The sequence below is a fragment of the Phoenix dactylifera genome, unplaced genomic scaffold (assembly GCF_009389715.1).
Source record: "Phoenix dactylifera cultivar Barhee BC4 unplaced genomic scaffold, palm_55x_up_171113_PBpolish2nd_filt_p 000092F, whole genome shotgun sequence".
Classification (NCBI taxonomy): Eukaryota; Viridiplantae; Streptophyta; class Magnoliopsida; order Arecales; family Arecaceae; genus Phoenix; species Phoenix dactylifera.
Window position 1 is genome coordinate 542,802 of NW_024067680.1, and position 23,986 is coordinate 566,787.

At 40.4% G+C, this 23,986-nt stretch overlaps 1 protein-coding gene across 1 annotated transcript; it reads right to left on the minus strand.

Moving 5' to 3' along the window:
• Positions 1-1,919: 1,919 nt before the first annotated feature.
• On the minus strand, positions 1,920-23,514 carry LOC103717327. The gene is given in 15 exon segments (XM_039116475.1): positions 1,920-2,336; positions 2,465-2,615; positions 3,027-3,264; positions 3,421-3,631; positions 4,394-4,614; positions 4,693-4,818; positions 10,682-11,890; positions 15,440-15,746; positions 15,892-16,042; positions 16,465-16,702; positions 16,859-17,069; positions 17,861-18,078; positions 18,158-18,265; positions 22,074-22,808; positions 22,811-23,514. Coding segments are annotated over 15 exon segments (4,983 nt in total). The 5' UTR covers positions 23,361-23,514; the 3' UTR covers positions 1,920-2,027.
• Positions 23,515-23,986: the final 472 nt, after the last annotated feature.

Here is a 23,986-nt window from a genome sequence, read left to right on the forward strand (position 1 = left end):
CCAAGTGGCTGGCGTGCCGCCCGATCAACCACCATCACCAACCGCGCCTTCCCCTGTTTTGAGATCCACTTCCCTTTCGAAAAACACCGCCGCCGTTAGCCGCCGGACCGAGTCGCTCCTCTGCTGAGATCCCTCCTCTCCACCGCCTCCGTTGCCTGTCGGTGAGTCTCCCTCCTCTTTGTCTTCATTCTATTGCCAAATAACCTGATTTCTTCCTCTGTTCGACCCTAAATCGAGACCACTGTTGGTCTCTTCTTCATGCCCGTCGCCGCAGTAGCCGCCGGCCGCCACTGCGGCTGGCTGGCCGTCGACCGGGCGACGACCCCTGGCCACCTAGGTCGGCCATCCAGCCGACCCTTCCTCCTCCTGCCGGCTCCTTCCTTCTCCTGTTCATGGGAGGGGTTTGGGGAGGAAGAAAGCCCACCGTGGGCCGAGCTGGGCAAGCTTGGGCCCAATTCATTGTGGGCCCAACTTGGGCCCAGTTCGAATCCGAACCCGAACCCGAAAATCCGAACCCGAATCCGAAAATCCGAAACCCGACCCGAAACTCGGAACCCGTACCCGTTTGGCCAATAAATAGAATTTTGCAGTTAAGCCCTTGGCAGTATGTTATTTCACAAAAGGATCTTCTGTAATTTCTATTTGATCCCTATAAGAAAGATTTATTACATAAAGGACCCCAACTATATTTATTTGGTGATTTTTCTCGATTTTTATTACGGAATGGTGCTATGTAATTAGATATTGGTCCCTGAAATGAATTTTTATTTAATAAATGAACGAATTAGAGGCCAACCTTGGGGGGTCGTATTGGGCCGGGTCTATGCGGGCCCATTGGGCCGTGTTCGATGTGGGCCCTATCGGGCCATGTGCATTATGGACTAACTCTGGGCCCTGTTGGGCCGTACCCAGTAGTATTATTTCTAGATTTTGCTTAGCTCTGAACTTAATAAGGAATTAATTAAATTTAAACAGGTGAACCTGATTCGCCTATTTGAAGTAAAAATTAAGCGAGAAGAGGTAAGTAACTTAATACTTCAAGTGAAATTTCCAAATTATTTGATAAATAGATTAAATTCTGATAAATATTTTGTATTCTGTAAAATGGGTCAGGCATATTAAATGTTATTTGAAAATTATGTTATATGCTCTGAAATCCGCAAAATATGTTTGGATAATTTATGAAATGTATTTTTCTATTTATATGCATTCTCAGCATGGCTATGATCTGTTCTGTTCTGTTCTGGCCTCGCCAATGGGGATTATACGTTGGACCTGTCGACTTGTAATCTGTGAGGAACCGGTTTCGACACCGCGCCACCGGTGATTAGAATAGTGGTTTCTGGACACCGTTGCCACCGGTGACTAATAATAGTGGTTTCTGGCACTTTGTGCAACCCATACCACTGGGTTACGTGGCCGTAGCCTATCATGTTGAGATTATTATATCAGAGTTTTGTAAAAATGATATTATTTGTGATTTATTCCAGACATTATCCTGTATTTTGATCTGATATGCTCTGACCCCACTCTGGGGTATTTTGTTGCTTACTGGGCTAGTGTAGCTCATTATTCTGTTTTCTCCATTTTTCAGATCCAGAGGCTTGATCGCACGGAATTGGGAAGTGCGTTAGAGTTTCCGATGATTCTTCAGTTATTGACATTTAAGTTAGTTTAGTTTGGACATTTGAATTATGTTGGCATATGTTATTTTGGAGTTTTGTAAGACTGCTTTTGAATGATTTTAAGTATTTTGTCAATTTTAAGCATCTGCTATTAATCCTTAAATAAAGTCTTGAACATCTGTATTTGCTTTGATGTAATCCGATGCCTTGCACGTCTACGCGGCACGCTCGGGCGAGCGTGCGGCGTCTGCCGCACCTCGGGCTCGGGGCATGACACTCATGGAATCTCTACACTCTTAAGAAGAAAATATGAAAGATGAATAGGCCTATAAATGACTAGAAACTGTGACAAGAATTTCTCATGAGAGCAAGAACATTCAATATTAGAGATTCCTTGAGCTTCTACCGTCCCTCTTCCACCGTAACGGTTAAATTATTTGCAGAAAATATCTCAAGATTCTTCATCTTGGCATCATATTCATCTAAGTTTCTCTGTGCTGTAAAAGTGGGCTGTCTCGGTGTAAGATATATTGTTGTTTCATTTTCCAGCATCAAAACAACGGATGACATGGTTGGCCGATCATTTGGGTGGTCCTGCACACACAAGAGCCCAACATGTATGCATCTGAACACTTCATCAGCTGAACATAACTCTACTAAGGATGGGTCTGCGAGATCCATTGCCTTGCCTTCCTTCCATAGTTTCCATGCCTGAAACATTTAAAATTAAAGATCAATTTGGAATCTGGTCATCAAACATCATTAAACATTAAGTCACCATTTCCTTCAGAAAGGAACATAGGATCAGCATGGGGAGACATAAAACTACTTGTACTTACATAAGCTAGCAGACTTGGAGAATCCATAGTGAGATCAAAGCTACAATTTCGTGAACTGCTCACAATTTCCAAGATCAATACCCCAAAGCTATAGACATCAGATTTCACAGAAAAGAGTCCTCCCATTGCATATTCAGGAGACATATAGCCACTGGATAACATAAATGTACAGAGTTAATGAAAAACTGAGTTCATATGAGTCTTACAACTGAAGCATTCCCAAGAAATTATAGATATTTGTCTTAAGAAAAGAGTAACCTAATACACGAGGCTCCCACCATTGTGGGGTCTGGAGAGGGATAGACATATAGCCTTACCCCTACATATAGAGAGGCTATTTGCATATTTCGAATTCATGATCTCATAGCCACGGTGGAGCGACTTGTAGACATTGGCCCCTTAATGACATTTGAAGGGATCAAAAAAAAAAAAAAAAAAAAGAAATTTGATTACATCAAAAAAGGGGAGGGGAAATCGATATGCCGGTTATGCATGCAACAGATCCACTCATTATATTCATATAGAAATTTTAAATAAGCACAGGAGTGCCTCGAATACTCACTATGTTCCAACAACTCGATTAGTAGTTACTTTATTCTGGTCGCCACCAAAGATCCTTGCCATGCCAAAGTCAGAAATCTTAGGGTTCATGTCTTCATCTAGCAAAATGTTGCTAGCTTTAAGATCTCGATGAATTATTCTTAATCTTGAATCTTGGTGAAGATATAGAAGCCCTCGAGCAATTCCTTTGATTATGTTAAAGCGCTTTTCCCAATCCAATAGTTGTTTCCTTGCTGGGTCTATAAAGAAAAATATACTGTAAATTTTATTAATGAAATTCCAAGCTTTTAATCTATGCATATCAGAAAGACATAATACAGTGAAAGATAACGACATATGCAGTGTAGATTCCTAGCTAGATATTAAGAATGCACTGAAAATGAAAATGAACAAACCAAAGAGAAAGGCATCCAAGCTTTTATTGGGCATGTACTCGTAGATCAATAACTTTTCTTCTCCTTCCATGCAGCAACCAAGAAGTCTAACCAAATTCCTGTGTTGTAATCTGGCAATCAGTAAAACCTCATTTTTGAATTCCTCTAATCCTTGCCCAGAATTCCTACTAAGTCTTTTAACAGCAATCTCTTGCCCCCGAGGCAGCTTACCCTGAAAAATAAGTATCATTTAACATGTTACTGAGGGCTTCACTAATTTAAATGTGAATGAGTAAAGGATTCTTTCGACTTATGAAATTTTGAGGACTACACTCCAGTAAAAAGTTTAATATTTCCTTATCTGGCTTCCTTTCCTTTCTGTACAGTGTTATTCTATTACAAATATATAGATTATATGCTAATAGAAAGAGGCATCAAGAGAAGTCAAGATTAAGAGGCTGACAATGAAGCTAAATAAATAAACAATAAAACTAAAGGTATTTATAAGATTTAATGCATCATTAATAACTAGCAATCTTGCTTGCTAACACCTTAGATAAAAGATACAAAAGTGACTTTACATTAAAATAAAAAATCCTAGTACCTTTTCAAGACTATGTGTATATCTGCTACATGTAACATACGTAAACAAGCTGTACCAACCCTGCATGCTTGTGGTAATGAATGATTTTTACAAGCAATGTAGTGCAAAGGCACACATACGCTATCTGACAATAATTGCATTCTTGCTAGTTAATTCATATGCATGAGCACATATACAAAGGCACACATATACATGAGCACAATATCTGAAGTAGATCCTCTATTTCTTGGACCATAAACAAAGCAAGGAGATGATGGAGCATTAACACTATACAGGTGCTGATTACACATATCTCTTTCTCTAGGAGAAATGGTGAATAAGATATATCAAAAATATAGACATTTGTATCCAAAATCACGTGTTCTACTATAGTCTAATTCAGTCTTTTACCATGTAAACTTTGCCAAAACCACCTTGTCCAAGCTTATGCGAATCGGAGAAATTATTGGTGGCAACTGCTACGCTTTCGAAATTTATTAGGGGAATTTCCGGGCCATGACCACGCTTCCCTTCTCCAAATCCACTAGAACCAGATAAGTCCTTTGGAAACTGTGTACTTAAACTCAGATCATCACGCAGCCTCCCTTTATTCTTTCCATCCTTCCATATACCTGGCTGGGGCATTAGACTAATTAATTACTGCAATATGGACAACAGACAAATAGGCAACAAGTATTTTATTGTATTACCTTTTATTTTATCTCTGAACTTCCATGCCAAGTAAGATAAAGCGATCGAAAGAATTGCTCCAGAAATAGGTGCCACAATGATAATTATCCTTCTATTTCTCTTACTGCCTGTAGGTTGAGAAAAATCTATAGAAACATTATGCAAGACATTTGAAAATTTAGTCAGCTTCCAAGTAAGTAAAGAAAATCAAAAAAACTGCTCCAGAAACAGGTGCTACAATTATTGTTGCCCTCATATTTCTCTTTCTGCCCATAGGTGGTAACAACTTTTGAAATGTAATGAAGTAAATTTGAACATCTCAATCAAGTTAACCACTGTCCTACTTCACACCATACTTTTAAAATTAAAAAATAAAAAAACTGAAATGTATGATTAGGTGAAAGAGTAAATCATTATTGAATATCATGTCTACATCTGGGAACAAATAACAATATAATCAAGATTACACCAGGGTTGAGCTGCATTGATGAAAAGCTCAATAAAATGAAACAAATGCTAAAGCTAAGTTGATGCAGGACAACTGCAAGGAGGAGAGGGAAGGAGGAAGAAGAGAAGAGGAGGGGAAGAAGAAGAACCAGGCTTCTCACCTGGCTCTGGCCATGGCTTCACACCAGGGTTTCAGAGAAAAGAAGGCTATTTCATTCAATCATTCAATAACCCTAAATACGTACATTGACCCATATATATAGGGTCACAAAATAACAAAAAGACCCCAATAAAGAAAACAATCTCATAAAGGCCCTAAAATGACAATATGCAAACAAGCCCCTAAAAAGAAACTAGTCTCACAAAAAATCCTCAAAATAACGAAATACCAAAATAAGCCCTCAAGGCTGTCACATAACAAAATACCCTAATAAGCCCAAATAATATAAAATCACTCACAGAATAAAATCAAGCTGGCCGGAACATCCTCCTGCGGCGACCTTAGATCCGAGTGACGGGTGACCTGGCACTGGTATCCACACCAACTTCCTCCGGGTGGGAAGAAGTCGACCTCGACGAAAGCGGCTCAGTGTAGCCCCAGTAGTACTCCAGCAAGTTCGGGTCAATCTGTTGTAGCTTCTCGCGCGGGATCCAAGTATAGCCGGACTTTAATCGTCCTCGCCAACGAACCAGAAAATGTTGGATGTCTCCATCACTAGTAAAAACTATTTGCTCGGCTAAAATAGAATCAGTATAGTCTTTCTGTGCTCGATAGAGGAGAAAAGGAAACGAAGATGGCATGAAATCAGTAATAGGATAAGCAGCGGGCTCAGGAGAGGGTTCAGCAAAAGAGTCATTAAAAGTAAGGCAATTACCAAAATCAAATGGGAAGTCAATGGCATAGGCGTCAGTGTCATCCTTATGCAACACCTTGAATGGTCTAACACTAAGAGACTGCAATTCCTTAATACGGATCATTACGTAACCCCAAATTTGAAATTCTTCGGTATGCTTGTGGAAATCAGCTTGCGCCTTAGATTGCGCAGTACATGCATGAATGCTCTTATGGATTTTCTGATGCAACTCATGGATGTGCTGTGTTAGTGCATGTGCAGACTCGAAAATCGTAATATGGGGTGACATGGACAAGGAATCTAGAAATTTCTTAGCTTTGTAACCATGCACTACACTCATGGTAGACTAGGCAAACTTTCTCTCTAAAGGTGCAAATGATATAGGCATAGTGCGAATGCATCCTAGAGTAGCAGGTCCTTTATCAACCTCTTCCTCAATGTCCCGAATGTCATCGAAATTTGGTTCGTAGACTTGCCCTTCCAAGTCATTTGTATCATTTCAAATCTTGTTGATCAATAACTAGAGTCTTATTGGCACATTGGGAGGCAACGTGACCGAAACCCTGATATTTATAGCACTGAATTCTAGAGGTTGGCTTTGGGGGTTCATCGAAGATTCCCTTTCCTTTGGTGTCCCGATTTGTGGTAGAGGCAGTAGGAGGGGGTCTAGGGGCAGAGGACCCTACAGAAGGTTTGGACCCTGAAGAATTGGGCCCATAGAAGTACTTCGTGTGTTAGGGCGCCTTACAAATATGGACTTAGTAACATGCTCGTAGTTCCGCACAATTGCATAGGTCTGGTCTAATGTGGACACTTCTCGGAGGACAAGTTCCTTCTGAAATTCATCATTGAGACCTCTATGGAACCGACTTAGGACCATTCTCTCATCCTCAATCACATTACATTGCATCATATATTCATCAAATTGTGCGATGTAGTCAGTGGCTGATTGAGTACCTTGTCGTAAATTGTTCCATCGGTCCAGGAGATCATCTTGGTAATTAAGGGACAAGTATTTTTCTTTAAGTTTTTTCTTCATTTATATCCAATCAGTTATGGCAGGCTGACGTCTCCTAGCCAGAAGCTATTCAGTGTTTTGCCAGAAAAACTTAGCTCAACCAATGAGCTTCATTCTGGCAAACCGGACCTTCTTTTCGTCAGACAAATTGTACCACTCAAAGAAGTGATCCTTTTTGTGTAACTAGTCTGAGAAAACCTTTGGGTCAAGGCGACCATCAAGGTGGGTGCTTCAACCCTAATGCTCTTGAGCACATCCTTATCATGATCACGGGGCTCTCTAGGTTCTACATTGTATCGATAACCCTTATTGACATTAGGGAAAGGAACCAGTCCTTTGTGACGAGGGTAGGTTTTAAGGCGGCCTAGGAAGGGATTAGGGTCAAAGTGACCCTGTTGCACAGATCCTAGATGGTCTAAAGTTTCAATCTGGATCTCTGGGCCTTCCAAATGGGAGGCACTACCTTCTTTGGATCCCATAATCCTCTGAAGGGAAGCCTCAGCTAAGTCTAGTCGGGTGCAAGCCTGGGTGGACACTGTGGTTAAGTTTTGGACAATCTTTAGCAAGGCTTCGATGTTAGGATCCATGGCAAATTGAAATTCTAATTGGGAGACAACACGACCACTACGAAGGTGCATATAATGAGTGTGCAAAGTTGTGCGTAGCCCTACAATGCTAAGACAGTGGTGGTTCCTAAGCAGACCTAATGCATGAAAATGATGCTTAAAGCACAATGTATATGCTTAATATAAACAGAAAGCTAATTCTTAGCAAATCAAGTAAATGATCACGTACTAAGTGCAAGCTAGTAATTGCAGCCAAATAGCGCTAGTATTCTGTGTGTTGTAGGGTTGCACGGAGCTTCGAAGAACTCCCAAAGATTAGATAGCCCTACAATTAATGGTTAAGATGGGCCACTACAAGGGTTTTAGGGTTGTTTGGGGTGTATGTTGAGTTCATAGTAAACTAAGTCAATAGAGTACACAAGAGTTTATTGATGCTGAATTTAGACAAACAAATAGAGTTTCCAATAAGAGAGGAAATCTGACATGGGCGGGGATGACAATCAGAGACACGGTCGCAGCAAGAAGGCTCGTCAAATAGCTTCAATTGGGTCTGGTTCCAACAACTCGGCAGGGCGAAAATCAGCAATTCATGGGGCCTGAATGGCCTGCGGGCTTGCGACTGTGGGCCGGCGGATGAGGGGTTTGGGGTTGTTAGAGAATCGGACTAGCGGGTTGTGGGCCTGTGGAAGAGGGGGGGGGGGGGGGGGGGGGAGGTGGCGAATTTGTACAGATGTGCAGATGGGCCAGTCGGGCCCGAGAGATGAAGGAGGGAGGGGGCTGTGGTGCTGTGGCGCTGTTGGGCTCGTGCTTTGAAGGAAGTGGTCGAGCGGGCCGGTGACTTGGGCCCGTGCGAACTCAGTCGGGCGCACCCACTCCGATAACCCGCTACGGGTCCATCTCCTTCATGGAGACTTGGGGGAGGGGAAGGATGCCAGTGGTTACCAGTTTTTGTGGCGACACGCCGCGTGGAACGCGGAGTCATCCGGCGAGGAGCCGCGGGTGGCGATTCGATGGCCGCAGCCAAGGGAGGCGAAGGAGTGGCACCGGCGAGCGATCGCGGTGAGGAGTCAAGGGACGACGAGGAGGAGAAGGTAGCAGCGGTGGTGCTCCTCTTCCCGGATCCTAGCGGAAGACGGCGCGACGGAAGAGGGTTTTCCCTTTCTTTCGTCGGGACCCGCCGCAAATACCAAGAAAATCGGGAGGTGTCGCGGCGGAACACGCGGCCTGTCCTCCTTTCTCGCGTCCGGTCGCCGGCCGACTCGGGGTGGGGTGCTCTCCTTTCCTCCTCGCGCTTCGCCGAAAGGAGGAATCACACACGGGAACAGGGCTTTGGAAGTTCGGCTTCGGAAGTATCGGGACCCTTTCTCGGATGGGGGAGAAGGCCTAGGCCCACAGCAGTCCAAGATGTTTTGTTGCCTTGTTGCTCTGGTACCAAAGTTGATGTAGGACAACTACAGGGATGAGAGGAAAAAAAGGGGAAGAAAAGAAGTGAAGGAGAAGAAAAAGAACCAAGCTTCTCATCCGGCTCTGGCCATGGCTAAAAGGAGGCTATTTCATTCAATCATTCAATAACCCTAAACACATGCATGGATCCATATATATAGGATCATAAAATAACAAAAAGACCTCTGCAGAGAAAACAATTTCATAAAAGCTCTAAAATGACAATATGCAAACAAGCCTCTAAAAAAAAATAGTCTTGCAAAAGATCCTCAAAATAATAAAATACCAAAATAAGTCCTAAAGACGGTCAAATAACAAAATACCCTAATAAGCCTAAATAACATAAAATCACTCCTAGAATAAAATCAAGCTGGTTGCAACATCCTCCTATAACGACCGTAGATCCGAGTGACGGATAATCTAACACTGGTATCCGCACCATAAGTTATTACATATGCAGAACGAAGCATAAACATAGTAAAGAGTGCTTAAACAAAGTTTTGGTAAGTTCTATCAAAGCTTTCAACAAGTCATTTATTATTATTATTTTTTTCAGGTTACATATTTTGTCAACATTCTGGATTATACTTTATATGCAGCAAATTCATGGACTCCAATAAAATACTGCACTTTATCTCCAAAGGCCAATAATTATCCTAGTAAGACAGCGATAAATTGAAATAAACTAATTCAGGACTACATGGAAAATAGAAAAGCAACACGTCATTGCAAGCAGCATGAAGGGCTAAACAATAAGTTAATTTAGCTTCCATCAAATAAATTTATTTTACATATGGACAAATTTGCCTTGTTTACAATAAGGATTGAGGAGCTGAGCATGCCAGCCCATACCGGCAGGTATGTGCTCTATGAATCATGAATCGGCCAGGGCACCTGCCACTACTGGTTCCTTGGCAAACTGAATTGTTCCATGATAATAAATGGGCATCAACCCCACAGCTTAGTACACCTTTTTCATGTTCCATGAAAAAGTGGCATGTGCCTAGGAGAGAAGTGCCAATGGATGGATCAAAGTCCCTTCGGCTTATCAGCTAGATTTATTTATTTATTATTACTTTTGGGGGTTCAATTCTCATATTTTTCCGTCATTGTGTGTATTTGGGCAGGGGTGGTACTTAAGAGAAGACCAACAGATATCTATTGAGTTAAACCTAATAAATATTGGCAGATGTTGCAGCAATCATGAAACTCAGCAAAGAATTCCAGATATGTATTCGAGCAGTCAATAGTTATATGTGTCCCGCACCAAGCCGTTCAAGTCTATACTCAAACACCTTGTGTGCACTATACCACAAAATTCTTCCCATGAGAAAGAGAACAAAGATCAGACAAAAAGTTTCCAACTGAAACATTTCCGCCGAAGTCTCTATCCTCTATTTTCCGCCATCAATGAATAAGAGAATCAATCATAAACTACACTTTCCCGAGACACAACATCCTACAAGACCTTGATTCCTAGACGGTACATCTTGTTTCTCGTTCATCTTCATTTAGTTGTCAATATCTTCGATGGAAAACTATCTTTACAAAATAAACTAAATGATCTGTTGGAAAATAAACTAAACTATCTTATTTCAGTCATCTAATAGTCATACTTGTGGTAGGAAAATGGCGGGAAAAAAAAAGAATATGAGAAAGAGAGAGATGCAACTAGACATACCCAGTTCCGAAACAGCAAGACGCAGGTAGAGATTCTCTCCTCCGGCAAGCGTCTCAGCATCGATCAATTCCCCCATCCAAACCAAACACCGTGAAACATTACCAGTCTCCGTGCTCAAATTGGCATAGGCATAAGCATTACAAGAGCAGTTGGCAAGGCATTCCAATTCGCATTCGCCAACACTCTTATTCGTCAGAAACAAGAACTTATATGGCGGCTTCATGCCCCCGAGAATCAAAAACCCATCCCTATTTCCACACTCCAAAGCTGTCCTTCTCACACAACCTCCCGAAAAATTCCCCCCGTTCCAATCACTTGGAAACTTGGGCTCAAAACCCTCCAAACACTTACATGTTGGCACTGATTCAGTACTCTCACAACACCCAAATGGACCGCAGTGGCCATATCGGTCACACATGCTATGAGGCTGTGCTGCGGCAATGCTCCAATTATTCAAGCTATAATCCCATTCAACGAATTGAAGCTGGCCTGAATGGTCTAGTTTGTACATAGCATTCGAGGATCCATCGGAGAGACTAAATGATACGTAGATCTCATCCTCAGTAGCTGTGATAGCTTCATATCCTATACACCTGGACTTCGTCACTTGAGCTCCAGAAAACAATCTCCCGGTCCACACCGGGCTTCGCCAGTAAGGCTCGGAACCCTGCCATGTGAAGAGCTGGAGAAAGGTATTGGGATCATATCCAAAAGAGAAGTTCCCCGGGGATGGGTCCTCTGCATCTTTCCAAGATGTTAACCTGTTGGCTTCGTGGGTCTTGTAACTCAATTCGAGCTTCATGCCGGGGAGGAAGGTGTCGGCGGGGTGATCAAAACTCTGCCATAAAATGGTACGGCTGCCTTCTCTGAGCACAAGATTGCCGTTGTTCTTCAGAACGGCGACCGTGGTACTATTTTTTGACGGACCGGTGCTGCTGACATTCGATGACCACAAGACCCTTCCGTTTGAACCCATGACGAGGAGATTGCTGTCGTTTGAGATTGTGAGCGTCGCCGAGGAATCATTGATCGGTTTCTCTCTGTTGGCAACCCAAACGATTGTCTTCTGAGCGATGTTGTTGTATCGTATAACAAGGTAGAGATTAGCATGTAAATCTCCGACGGGGGAGAAGCCCAGAGCAAAGTCTCCGCCATCGGAGACCAAGGTCTCGTTCAGGGAAATGGATTCGCCGGGAGATAGCCTATCATCTGAAGCACAAAAGAGTGGATGAGATGGCGACGATAACAAGAAAATGGCAATATAGAGGAGTGGCCACTCCATTGCACTTTCCTTTCTTTGCTATGCTCTTCATGCCACGGCAATGCTTTTGAGTCTTCGCTAAGAAAGATGAGATGATAAGGTCCTTTCGCGTCTGTGGTGAAGAAGGCTAGAAATTTCGTGCAGACCAGGGTGTCAAACTGCAGTTGATGGCGCAAGTTTGCGCTCCCATTCGGACAATCTAATCCAATCAACTTAAGCTTGGTGTAAAACAAACCGCGTGCTACTCCTGGGCGTCCGACCTTAATGTTGCATTTCTCTATATTTTTTTTTATTTATACATATAGATATATACATATGTATACATACATATGTATATATATTGTAATAATTTAGAAACTCATGCAAAATAACTAGTCGAAAGGTATTTTTTTAGATTTTCTTAGTCCTGTATAAACATCTAAAATTTCCTCGGTCGAATAACTAATATGGGACACCGATATGGGGACTAAACACACGCATGCATGGGTCCTCACATATTCTTTCGTTTAAGTTTCGTCATCAAGTTAAGAGTTCAATCCATTAAAATCTAATCACAATTACTACGATCGGCTTGTGGTCAGCTTGCATGAATCTATGTTGCAGTATTTCTTAATTCATATAGGCTATGGGCCGAGTGTACTCCAATACCATTTGTAACAATTCAGGATTTCATCCAAAGTAGCTAATGAAAATGTATTTTTTGGATTTTTCAGTCTTACATAAGTATCCAAAATTTTTTTGATGAATAACCGATACAACACTAAATATATGTCCGCATGGGCCTGTTTGCATGAAGTGGCCATTCTCTAGTTCCTCTAAAGCAAGGCTTCTTGCGCGACATGGATTAATTAATTTAGAAGGACAGCTATTTGTCCGCTGCGGTAGTTCTTTATTAGTTCTGGCTAGAATGAGAAGTATCGCGGCGACCATTCTGAAAGATCTGGATTGACGCATAACGGACAGGAATTTGGAGAGAGGTTCTTATTTGACGTAGATGACACCATAGAAACCAATATGGGTCCGAGTAAGAACAAATTACATTACAAATGAGACGTACGGTTTTCCAAGAGTCTCATTTCTTGATAATAATTTTTAAATTTTAAGATCAAATGGTATTTTTCTCAGGTGCATTGAACCTCTGCTAGACGCTCAAAAATTGATTGAAGTGCTACGCATCTTAGATGCAAGTAGGACACGCATCTTACAAATGACATTGGCCCAGGAGTGGGGATGAAGAGCAGGGAAAAAGAGAACCATCAGACACCCCTCACAAATTATTTAGGAGTTTACGTTATAAAGATAGATGTCATAGAGGCATGGATGCGATTAAAGTATCTACAACCTCTACTTTTTTTATTTGTTTTCAACTTGCTACTATTATTTATGCAAGATCTGGGTTGTCCTTTCAACTCAAACCATGGGCGCCCTATTCAAGCACCTCGGAAGCAAAGATCTTCAGAGATAAATTGTTGCCAAAAAATAGAGTCAACGTTGGAAGCCTAGGAGTTGGCCGGAGATAATCCACGGGCCATTCAACAGCACTCTGTCCATCTCACCTTCCGTTTGAACACCTTAATTTATAGTTACTCATTTTGAACCCCTGGTATTTCAGTCTGCATCCTAATTTTGGGTTAAAACTTTGGTATTTCAGCTTACATCTTACTAAATGTATCAGTCTGCATCTTTGGTATTTTAGCTTGTATATTGGATGCTCCGGTCTAAAATCTTGGTGCTTGGCCCAAACTCCTAGCATTTCGGTCCATTTTGATGTTTTATACGAGGCTGGCGCTTGACCTACTTTAGAATAGCTAGGGTGGGAGCAAAAGTATTCGTTCTGAGTGGTTACAGCTTCTTTGTCGGAGGAGATGATGAAGTTTGGTATGATCTCATTGTTGGGTTAGATGAAGGAGAGGGGGTATTATTATGTAGGGGCCCACAATTTGAGTGCTGGTAGCTTATCCCATAATCATTTTAGGTGTGGATCAAATTGTAATTTAGGCTTGAGTTGTAGCAGGCCTTTGGCTTTACCCATAGCTTGTGATGTAGTTGCAAGCTTTTGAACGCTAGATCTGGGATGTCCTTTCAACTCAAACCATGGGTGCCCTATTCAAGCACCTCGGAAGTAAAGGTCTTCATAGATAAATTGTTGCCAAAAAATAGAGTCAACATCGGAAGCCTAGGAGTTGGCCGGAGACAATCCACGGGCCATTCAACAGCACAGTGTCCATCTCACCTTCCGTTTGAAAGTGGGACATATTGTGGTCCTCTGCCATAGCAAAGGTCTCCATAGAGTTTGGGGGCCGATCCTTTTCCTTGAATTCCTTGGAGATCAAGTCCAGGAGGATCCAACTCCCCGTTATCCCATTCCTGGCTCTCCTCCATCAACTCCTTCGGCAACACAAGCTTGATGGAGAAGTGGTCTTGCAAAGTAGCTATTTCCTCTTCTATTATTTTTGGATCTGCCATTGGGGTTAGTGATGGCCCTGGACAGCCCTTTTCCATGGTCCATCCTGCACCCCCACCGGTGGAGATGAGAAGCCTCTAACACCGTGCACCGAAACTGATTCTATGAAGTACCACAGTGCAGTGAGAGCAGATCCCCTCTATCTCCGAAGAGTTGAGACAATCGTTTGCTATATCTTCAAGCTCTTTCCAAATAGTATCTCCCCTCTCCTCTATCTCCGACGCATCAAGATTGCCTCCCCATCTTAGAATCAGAGGATGATTCGATCTCTAGACGCTGCAAATCTGCCTCTCTCCCCTGCATGGCGCGACACTCCTCTGAAGGTTTGGAACTTATGGAACAACCAAACATATTATAGAGAGTATTAATCAGTAACAAGGATATACTCTTTCCATCCAAAGGAGCTACATGTTGAAAAATCCGGAGCAGCATCCATATCAACAGCGTAGAATAAACACTTAAAAGCTATGCAACATTGTGCTGCTATTAGCTCACATGATTCTGTTTCAGTATGAAACCTACTCACTACTATGATCGTTGAGAAATAGCAACTGGAATGTGTCGTCTAACTTCTCAACTGGAATGTGTCATAGCCTAGATGCCACATCTCCTCCTTGCCTCAGTTGGATGTCTTCACAAATAACCCAAAGATGCCCACTCCAGAATGAACTCATGGTACTACTTTCACTGTGTCTTCTTCAAAATACGCTCAAAATTCTTGGCCACTCCTTGGTTTTCTTTGCCTTCGCAGACTAATAAGCTTCCATACCAGATCAAGAAATTACTGAAAAGAGCTCTATCCACAAATGTCAGTTTGAGTTTGCTCAATCAAAAGCTTCAATCCGGGAATGACTGACAAGGATGGGCAACTAACCAATCAATTTGGTAGAATGCAGTATGTTGGTCTCATGGAATCTCTACACTCTTAAGAAGAAAAGATGAAAGATGAATAGGCCTATAAATGACTAGAAACTGTGACAAGAATTTCTCATGAGAGCAAGAACATTCAATATTAGAGATTCCTTGAGCTTCTACCGTCCCTCTTCCACCGTAACGGTTAAATTATTTGCAGAAAATATCTCAAGATTCTGCATCTTGGCATCATATTCATCTAAGTTTCTCTGTGCTGTAAAAGTGGGCTGTCTCGGTGTAAGATGTATTGTTGTTTCATTTTCCAGCATGAAAACAATGGATGACATGGTTGGCCGATCATTTGGGTGGTCCTGCACACACAAGAGCCCAACATGTATGCATCTGAACACTTCATCAGCTGAACATAACTCTACTAAGGATGGGTCTGCGAGATCCATTGCCTTGCCTTCCTTCCATAGTTTCCATGCCTGAAACATTTAAAATTAAAGATCAATTTGGAATTTGGTCATCGAACTTCATTAAATATCATTTAAAATTAAACATTATGTCACCATTTCCTTCAGAAAGGAACATAGGAATAGCATGGGGAGACATAAAACTACTTTTACTTACATAAGCTAGCAGACTTGGAGAATCCATAGCGAGATCAAAGCTACTATTTCGTGAACTGCTCACAATCTCCAAGATCAATACCCCAAAGCTATAGATATCAGATTTCACAGAAAAGAGTCCTCCCATTGCATATTCAGGAGACATATAGCCACTGGATAACATAAATGTACAGAGTTAATGAAAAACTGAGTTCATATGAGTCTTACAACTGAAGCATACCCAAGAAATTATAGATATTTGTCTTAAGAAAAGAGTAACCTAATAGTCTAATACACGAGGCTCCCACCATTGTGGAGTCCAGAGAGGGTTAGACGTATGGCCATACCCCTACATGTAGAGAGGTTATTTGCATATTTCGAATCTATGATCTCATAGCCACGGTGGAGCGACTTGTAGATATTGGCCCCTTAATGACATTTGAAGGGATCAAAAAAAAAAAAAAAAAAAAAAAATGAAATTTGATTATATTTAAAGAGGGAGGGGAGGGGGGATGCAGGTTATGCATGCCATAGATTTGTTTATTATTTTCGCATAGAAATTTTAAATAAGCACAGGAGTGCCTCAAATACTCACTATGTTCCAACAACTCGATTAGTATTTACTTCATTCTGGTTGCCACCAAAGATCCTTGCTATGCCAAAGTCAGAGATCTTAGGGTTCATATCTTGATCTAGCAAAACGTTGCTAGCTTTAAGATCTCGATGAATTATTCTTAATCTTGAATCTTGGTGAAGATATAGAAGCCCTCGAGCAATTCCTTTGATTATGTTAAAGCGCTTTTCCCAATCCAATAGTTGTTTCTTTGCTGGGTCTATAAAGAGAAATATATTGTAAATTTTATTAATGAAATTCCAAGCTTTTAATCTATGCATAACAGAAAGACATATTCCAGTGAAAGAGAAAGAAATATGCAGTGTAGATTCCTAGCTAGATATTAAGAATGCACCGAAAATGAAAATGAACAAACCAAAGAGAAAGGCATCCAAGCTTTTATTGGGCATGTACTCGTAGATCAATAACTTTTCTTCTCCTTGCATGCAGCAACCAAGAAGTCTAACCAAATTCCTGTGTTGTAATCTGGCAATCAGCAAAACCTCATTTTTGAATTCCTTTAACCCTTGCCCAGAATTCCTACTAAGTCTTTTAACAGCAATCTCGTGCCCTCGAGGAAGCTTACCCTGAAAAATAAGTATCATTTAACATGTTACAGAGTGCTCACTAATTTAAATGTGAATAAGTAAAGGATTCTGCTGACTTATGAAAATTGAAGACTACATTTCAGTAAAAGGTTTATTATTTCCTCATCTATCTTCCATTCCTTTCTTTATATTGTTATTCTATTACACATATATATATAGATTATATGGTGGTAGAAAGAGGCACCAAGAGAAGTCAAGATTTAGAGGCTGACAAGTGAGACTAAATAAATAAATAATAAAACTAAAGGTATTTATAAGATTTAATGCATCATTAATAGCTAACAATCTTAGTTGCTAACACCTTAGATAAAAGATACAAAAGTGAATTTACATTAATATGAAAAATGCCAATCCTATTCAAGACCATTTGTGTACATCTGTTACATGTAAAATACATAAACAAGCTGTGCTAACCGCGCATGCTTGTGGTAATGAATGTTTTCTGCAAGCAATGTAGAACGAAAGCACACATATGGTGCTATCTGGCAATAATTGCATGCTTGCTTGTTAATTCATATACATGAGCACATATAAAAGGCGCACATATACATGAGCACGATATCTGAAGTAGATCCTCTAATTCTTGGACCATAAACAAAGCAAAAGAGATGATGGAGCACTAACACTGTACAGGTGCTAATGACACATCTCTTTAGCAAAGAGAAATGGTGAATAAAATATATCAAAAAACAAATAGATATCTCATTTAACAAAAGGACATTTGCATCCAAAATCTGGTGTTATACTATAGTCTAATTCAAGTCTTTTACCTTGTAAACTTTGCCAAAACCTCCTTGTCCAAGCTTATGCAAATCAGAGAAATTATTGGTGGCAACTGCTATGCTTTCAAAATTTATTAGTGGAAGTTCTGGGATATGACCAGGCCCTTCTCCAAATCCACTAGAACCAGATAAGTCCTTTGGAAATTCTGTACCTGAACTCAGATCATCAAGCAGACTCCCTTTATTCTTTCCATCCTTCCGTATACCTGGCTGGGGCATATAGATTAATTAATTACTGGAATATGGTCAACTGACAAATAGGCAACAAATACTTTGTTGTATTACCTTTTATTTTATCTCTGAACTTCCATGCAAAGTATGTTAAAGTGATCAACAGAATTGCTCCAGAAACAGATGCTACAATGACAATTGTCCTTCTAAGTCTCTTATTGCCTGTAGGTTGAGAAAAAAATACAGAAACAAAATGCAATAAATTTGAAAATTTAGTCAGCTTCCAAGTAAGTAAAAAAAAAAAATTGCTCCAGAAACAGGTGCTACAATTATTGTTGTCCTTTCTCTTTCAGCCTGTAGGTGGTAACAACTTTTGAAATGTAATGAAGTAAAATTGAACATGTCAATCAAGTTAACCAGTGTCCTACTTACCATCCTTTTAAAATTTTAAAAAGAAACGAAATGTATGATTAGGTGAAAGAATAAATCATTATTGAATATAATGGTCCAGATATGGCAACAAATAACAATATATTCAATCTTACACCAGGGTTGAGCTGCATTGATGAAAAGCTTGATAAAATGAAACAAATGCTAAAGCTAAAGTATTACATATGGGCAGCACAAGCATAGCAAGGAGTGCTAAAGCAAAGTTTTGGTAAGTTCCATCAAAAGCCCACCTATTCTTTTTCAAAAAACGAAAGAATTACAACTTCCTGCCTTTACAAAAGCAGAAGCAGAAGCTAAGCGGCTACTGCATGGTGGTTACATATTTTGTCAACATTCTGGATTATACTTTATATGCAGCAAACTCATGGACTCCAAAAAATACCGCAATTTATCCCCAAAAGCCAATAATTATCCTAGTAAGACAGCGATAAGTAGAAATAAATTAATTCAGGACTACTTCCTACTTCACACCATCATTTTAAAATTTTTAAAAGAAATGAAATGTATGATTAGGTGAAAGAATAAATCATTATTGAATATAATAGTCCAGATCTGGCAACAAATAACAATATATTCAATCTTACACCAGGGTTGAGCTGCATTGATGAAAAGCTTGATAAAATGAAACAAATGCTAAAGCTAAGTTATTACATATGGGCAGCACAAGCATAGCAAGGAGTGCTAAAGCAAAGTTTCGGTAAGTTCCATCTAAAGCCCACCTATTCTTTTTTTTTAAAACGAAAGAATTACAACTTCCTGCATTTACAAAAGCAGAAGCAGAAGCTAAGCGGCTACTGCATAGTGGTTACACATTTTGTCAACATTCTGGATTATACCTTATATGCAGCAAACTCATGGACTCCAAAAAATACTGCAATTTATCCCCAAAAGCCAATAATTATCCTAGTAAGACAGCGATAAATAGAAATAAATTAATTCAGGACTACTTCCTACTTCACACCATCATTTTAGAATTTTAAAAAGAAATGAAATGTATGATTAGGTGAAAGAATAAATCATTATTGAATATAATGGTTCAGATCTGGCAACAAATAACAATATATTCAATCTTACACCAGGGTTAAGCTGCATTTATGAAAAGCTTGATAAAATGAAACAAATGCTAAAGCTAAGTTATTACATATGGGAAGCACAAGCATAGCAAGGAGTGCTAAAGCAAAGTTTTGGTAAGTTCCATCAAAAGCCCACCTATTCTTTTTTAAAAAACGAAAGAATTACAACTTCCTGCCTTTACAAAAGCAGAAGCAGAAGCTAAGCGGCTACTGCATGGTGGTTACATATTTTGTCAACATTCTAGACTATACTTCATACGCTGCAAACTCATGGACTCCAAAAAATACCGCAATTTATCCCCAAAAGCCAATAATTATCCTAGTAAGACAGCGATAAGTAGAAATAAATTAATTCAGGACTACTTCCTACTTCACACCATCCTTTTAAAATTTTAAAAAGAAATGGAATGTATGATTAGGTGAAAGAATAAATCATTATTGAATATAATGGTCCAGATCTGGCAACAAATAACAATATATTCAATCTTACACCAGGGTTGAGCTGCATTGATGAAAAGCTTGATAAAATGAAACAAATGCAAAAGCTAAGTTATTACATATGGGCAGCACAAGCATAGCAAGAAGTGCTAGAGCAAAGTTTCGGTAAGTTCCATCTAAAGCCCACCTATTCTTTTTTTTAAAAACTAAAGAATTACAACTTCCTGCCTTTACAAAAGCAGAAGCAGAAGCTAAGCGGCTACTGCATGGTGGTTACATATTTTGTCAACATTCTGGATTATACCTTATATGCAGCAAACTCATGGACTCCAAAAAATACCGCAATTTATCCCCAAAAGCCAATAATTATCCTAGTAAGACAGCGATAAGTAGAAATAAATTAATTCAGGACTACTTCCTACTTCACACCATCCTTTTAAAATTTTTTAAAAAAATGAAATGTATGATTAGGTGAAAGAATAAATCATTATTGAATATAATGGTCCAGATCTGGCAACAAATAACAATATATTCAATCTTACACCAGGGTTGAGCTGCATTGATGAAAAGCTTGATAAAATGAAACAAATGTTAAAGCTAAGTTATTACATATGGGCAGCACAAGCATAGCAAGGAGTGCTAAAGCAAAGTTTCGGTAAGTTCCATCTAAAGCCCACCTATTCTTTTTTAAAAAACGAAAGAATTACAACTTCCTGCCTTTATAAAAGCAGAAGCAGAAGCTAAGCGGCTACTGCATGATGGTTACATATTTTGTCAACATTCTGGATTATACTTTATATGCAGCAAACTCATGGACTCCAAAAAATACCGCAATTTATCCCCAAAAGCCAATAATTATCCTCATAAGACAGCGATAAATTGAAATAAATTAATTCAGGACTATATGGAAAATGAAAAGCAACTACTGCATGGTGGTTACATATTTTGTCAACATTCTGGAATATACAGCAAACTCATGGACTCCAATAAAATACGGAAATTTATCTCCAAAGGCCAATAATTATCCTAGTAAGACAGCGATAAATTGAAATAAACTAATTCACGACTAAATGTTAAATAGAAAAGCAGCACGTCATTGCAAGCGGCATGAAGGGCTAAATAATAAGTTAATTTAGCTTCCAACAAATAAATTTATTTTATATATGGACAAATTTGCCTTGTTTACATCAAGGATTGAGGAGCTGAGCATACCAGCCCATACCAGCAGGTATGTGCCAATGAATCATGATTCGGCCAGGTCACCTCCCACTACTGGTTCCTTGGCAAACTGAATTGTTCCATGATAAATGGGCATCAACCCCCACAGCTTAGTACACGTTTTTTTATTTCCCCTCTCTCTCTTTGTCTCTCTCATGTACCACTTTACATACCACACCACCCTGGACCGATATCACCATTATTTCGACCCTTGATTTAGACCAACTCTCATTTTGCTGATCATAAGAAAATGATGGAAAAATTATCATTAGCCACATTTTTAATGGTGATCAACAAAGCATTTTCCAGCATAGACTATTCAAAATCTTTCAGATAACTAAGGAAACCGAATTTCTAATGGGTGTAGTTCAACTACAATGGCATATCAAGTGGAATAGATAAGATTGTAATAATTGGTATTCAAGTAACATGCTAGTTAACAACCAAAATATAGTTTTTTTCATTGTGAAAAATGAAAAAGTGTCATGTGCTTAGGAGAGAAGTGCCAATGGGTGGATCGAGCTCCCTTTGGCTTATCAGCTAGAATTATTTATTTTTTTATTACTTTTGGGGGTTCAATTCTTACATTCTTCCATCATTGTGTGTATTTCGGCAGAAGGGGTGCTTAAGAGAAGACCAACAGATATCTATTTAGTTAAACCTAATATATTGGCAGATGTTGCAGCAATCATGAAACTCAGCAATGAATTCCAGACATGTATTTCGAGCAGTCAATAGTTATATGCATCCCGCACCAAGCCGTTCAAGTTTATACTCAAACACCTTGTGTGCACTATACTACAAAATTCTTTGTATGAGAAAGATAACAAAGATCCGACAAGTAGGCATACCCAGTTCCGAGCCAACAACACGCAGGTAGAGATTCTCTCCTCCGATGGCTCCCATCTCAGCATCGATCAATTCCCCCATCCAAACCAAACACCGTGAAACGTTACCAGACTCCGTGATCAAATTAGAATAGGCATAAGCATTACAAGAGCAGTTGGCAAGGCATTCCGCTTCGCATTCGCCAGCACTCTTATTCCTCAGAAACAAGAACTTATCTGGCAGCCTCATGTCCCCGAGAATCAAAAACCTATCCCCATTACCACACTCCAAAGCTGTCCTTCTGACACAACCTCCCGAAAAATTCCCCCGGTTCCAATCACTTGGAAACTTGGGCTCAAAACCCTCCAAACACTTACATGTCGGCACTGATTCAGTACTATCACAACAGCCAAATGGACCGCAGTGGCCATATCTGACACACATGCTATGAGGCTGTGCTGCGGCAATGCTCCAATTATTCAAGCCATAATCCCATCCAAGGAATTGAAGCTGGCCTGTATGGTCTAGTTTGTACATAGCATTCGAGGATTCATCGGAGAGACTAAATGAGATGATGTAGACCTCATCCTCAGGAGCTGTGATAGCTAGATATGATATATAGCTGGAGTTCGTCACTTGAGCTCCAGAAAACAATCTCCCGGTCCACACCGTGCTTCGCCAGTAAGGCTCGGAACCCTGCCATGTGAAGAACTGGAGAAAGGTATTGGGATCAGCACCAAAAGAGAAGTTCCCAGGGATGGGTCCTGTGCATCTTTCCAAGATGTTAACCTGTTGGCTTCGTGGGTCTTGTAACTCAATTCGAGCTTCATGCCGGGGAGGAAGATGTCGGCCGGGTGATCAAAACTCTGCCATAAAATGGTACGGCTGCCTTCTCTGAGTACAAGATTGCCGTTGTTCTTCAGAACGGCGACCATGGTACTATTTTTTGACGGACCGGTGCTGCTGACATTCGATGACCAGAAGATCCTTCCGTTTGAACCCATGACAAGGAGATTGCTGTCGTTTGAGATTTTGAGAGTCGCCGAGGAGTCGTCGATCGGTTTCTCTCTGTTGGCAACCCAAACGATTGTCTCCTGAGCGATGTTGTAGTACCGTATAACAAGGTAGAGATTAGCAGGTGAATCGCCGAGGTGGGCGAAGCCCAGAGCAAAGGCTCCGCCATCGGAGACTAAGCTCTCGTTCAGGGAAATGGATTCGCCCGGAGATAGCCTATCATCTGAAGCACAAAGGAGTGGATGAGATGGCGACGATAACAAGAAAATGGCAATATAGAAGAGGGGCCACTCCATTGCACTTTCCTTTCTTTGCCATGTTCTTCATGCCACACCAATGCTCTTAGCTAAGTAAGATGAAATGGCAAGGCTCTTTCGTCTGTGGGGAAGAAGGCTAGAAATTTCGTGCAGACCATAGCGTTTGGACTTTGACTAGGGTGTCGAAATGCAGTTTGGAGAGGCCCACGACAGCTCGAAGGCTCGTGGCTTGTCACATGAGTCTGAATGTCATATTTCCGGATGTAAAAAGAAGTATAAATATCAACGACTTATATTACTTACCATATTTAGTTGACTAGAAATACTTGGATCTTTGGAAAGAGCAGTTTTATACTTAGATCCATTGTGGAGTAAGCCCATGTACAGATAGCGTAGATCACCCATATAAGTCCATCGAACAAACTTTTGACAGCTCGAGATATCTAAGGTTTTATATCTGCACTTATAGTGCCACGGATGGTGTTTTTCACTTAGGAGCTCCCACCTCTAAGTTTTCTTAAGGTCAACTTTGATGGATATGTGCTGGATGGTGGCAGAAGGGGGTGGTGCGGGCTTCATGATTAGATGTCCGAATTCTAGAGTAGTAGCAGCTGGTGGGTGTTTGATTTTTGATATTTTTGTCCCTAAGGCAGAGTTGAGGGCAA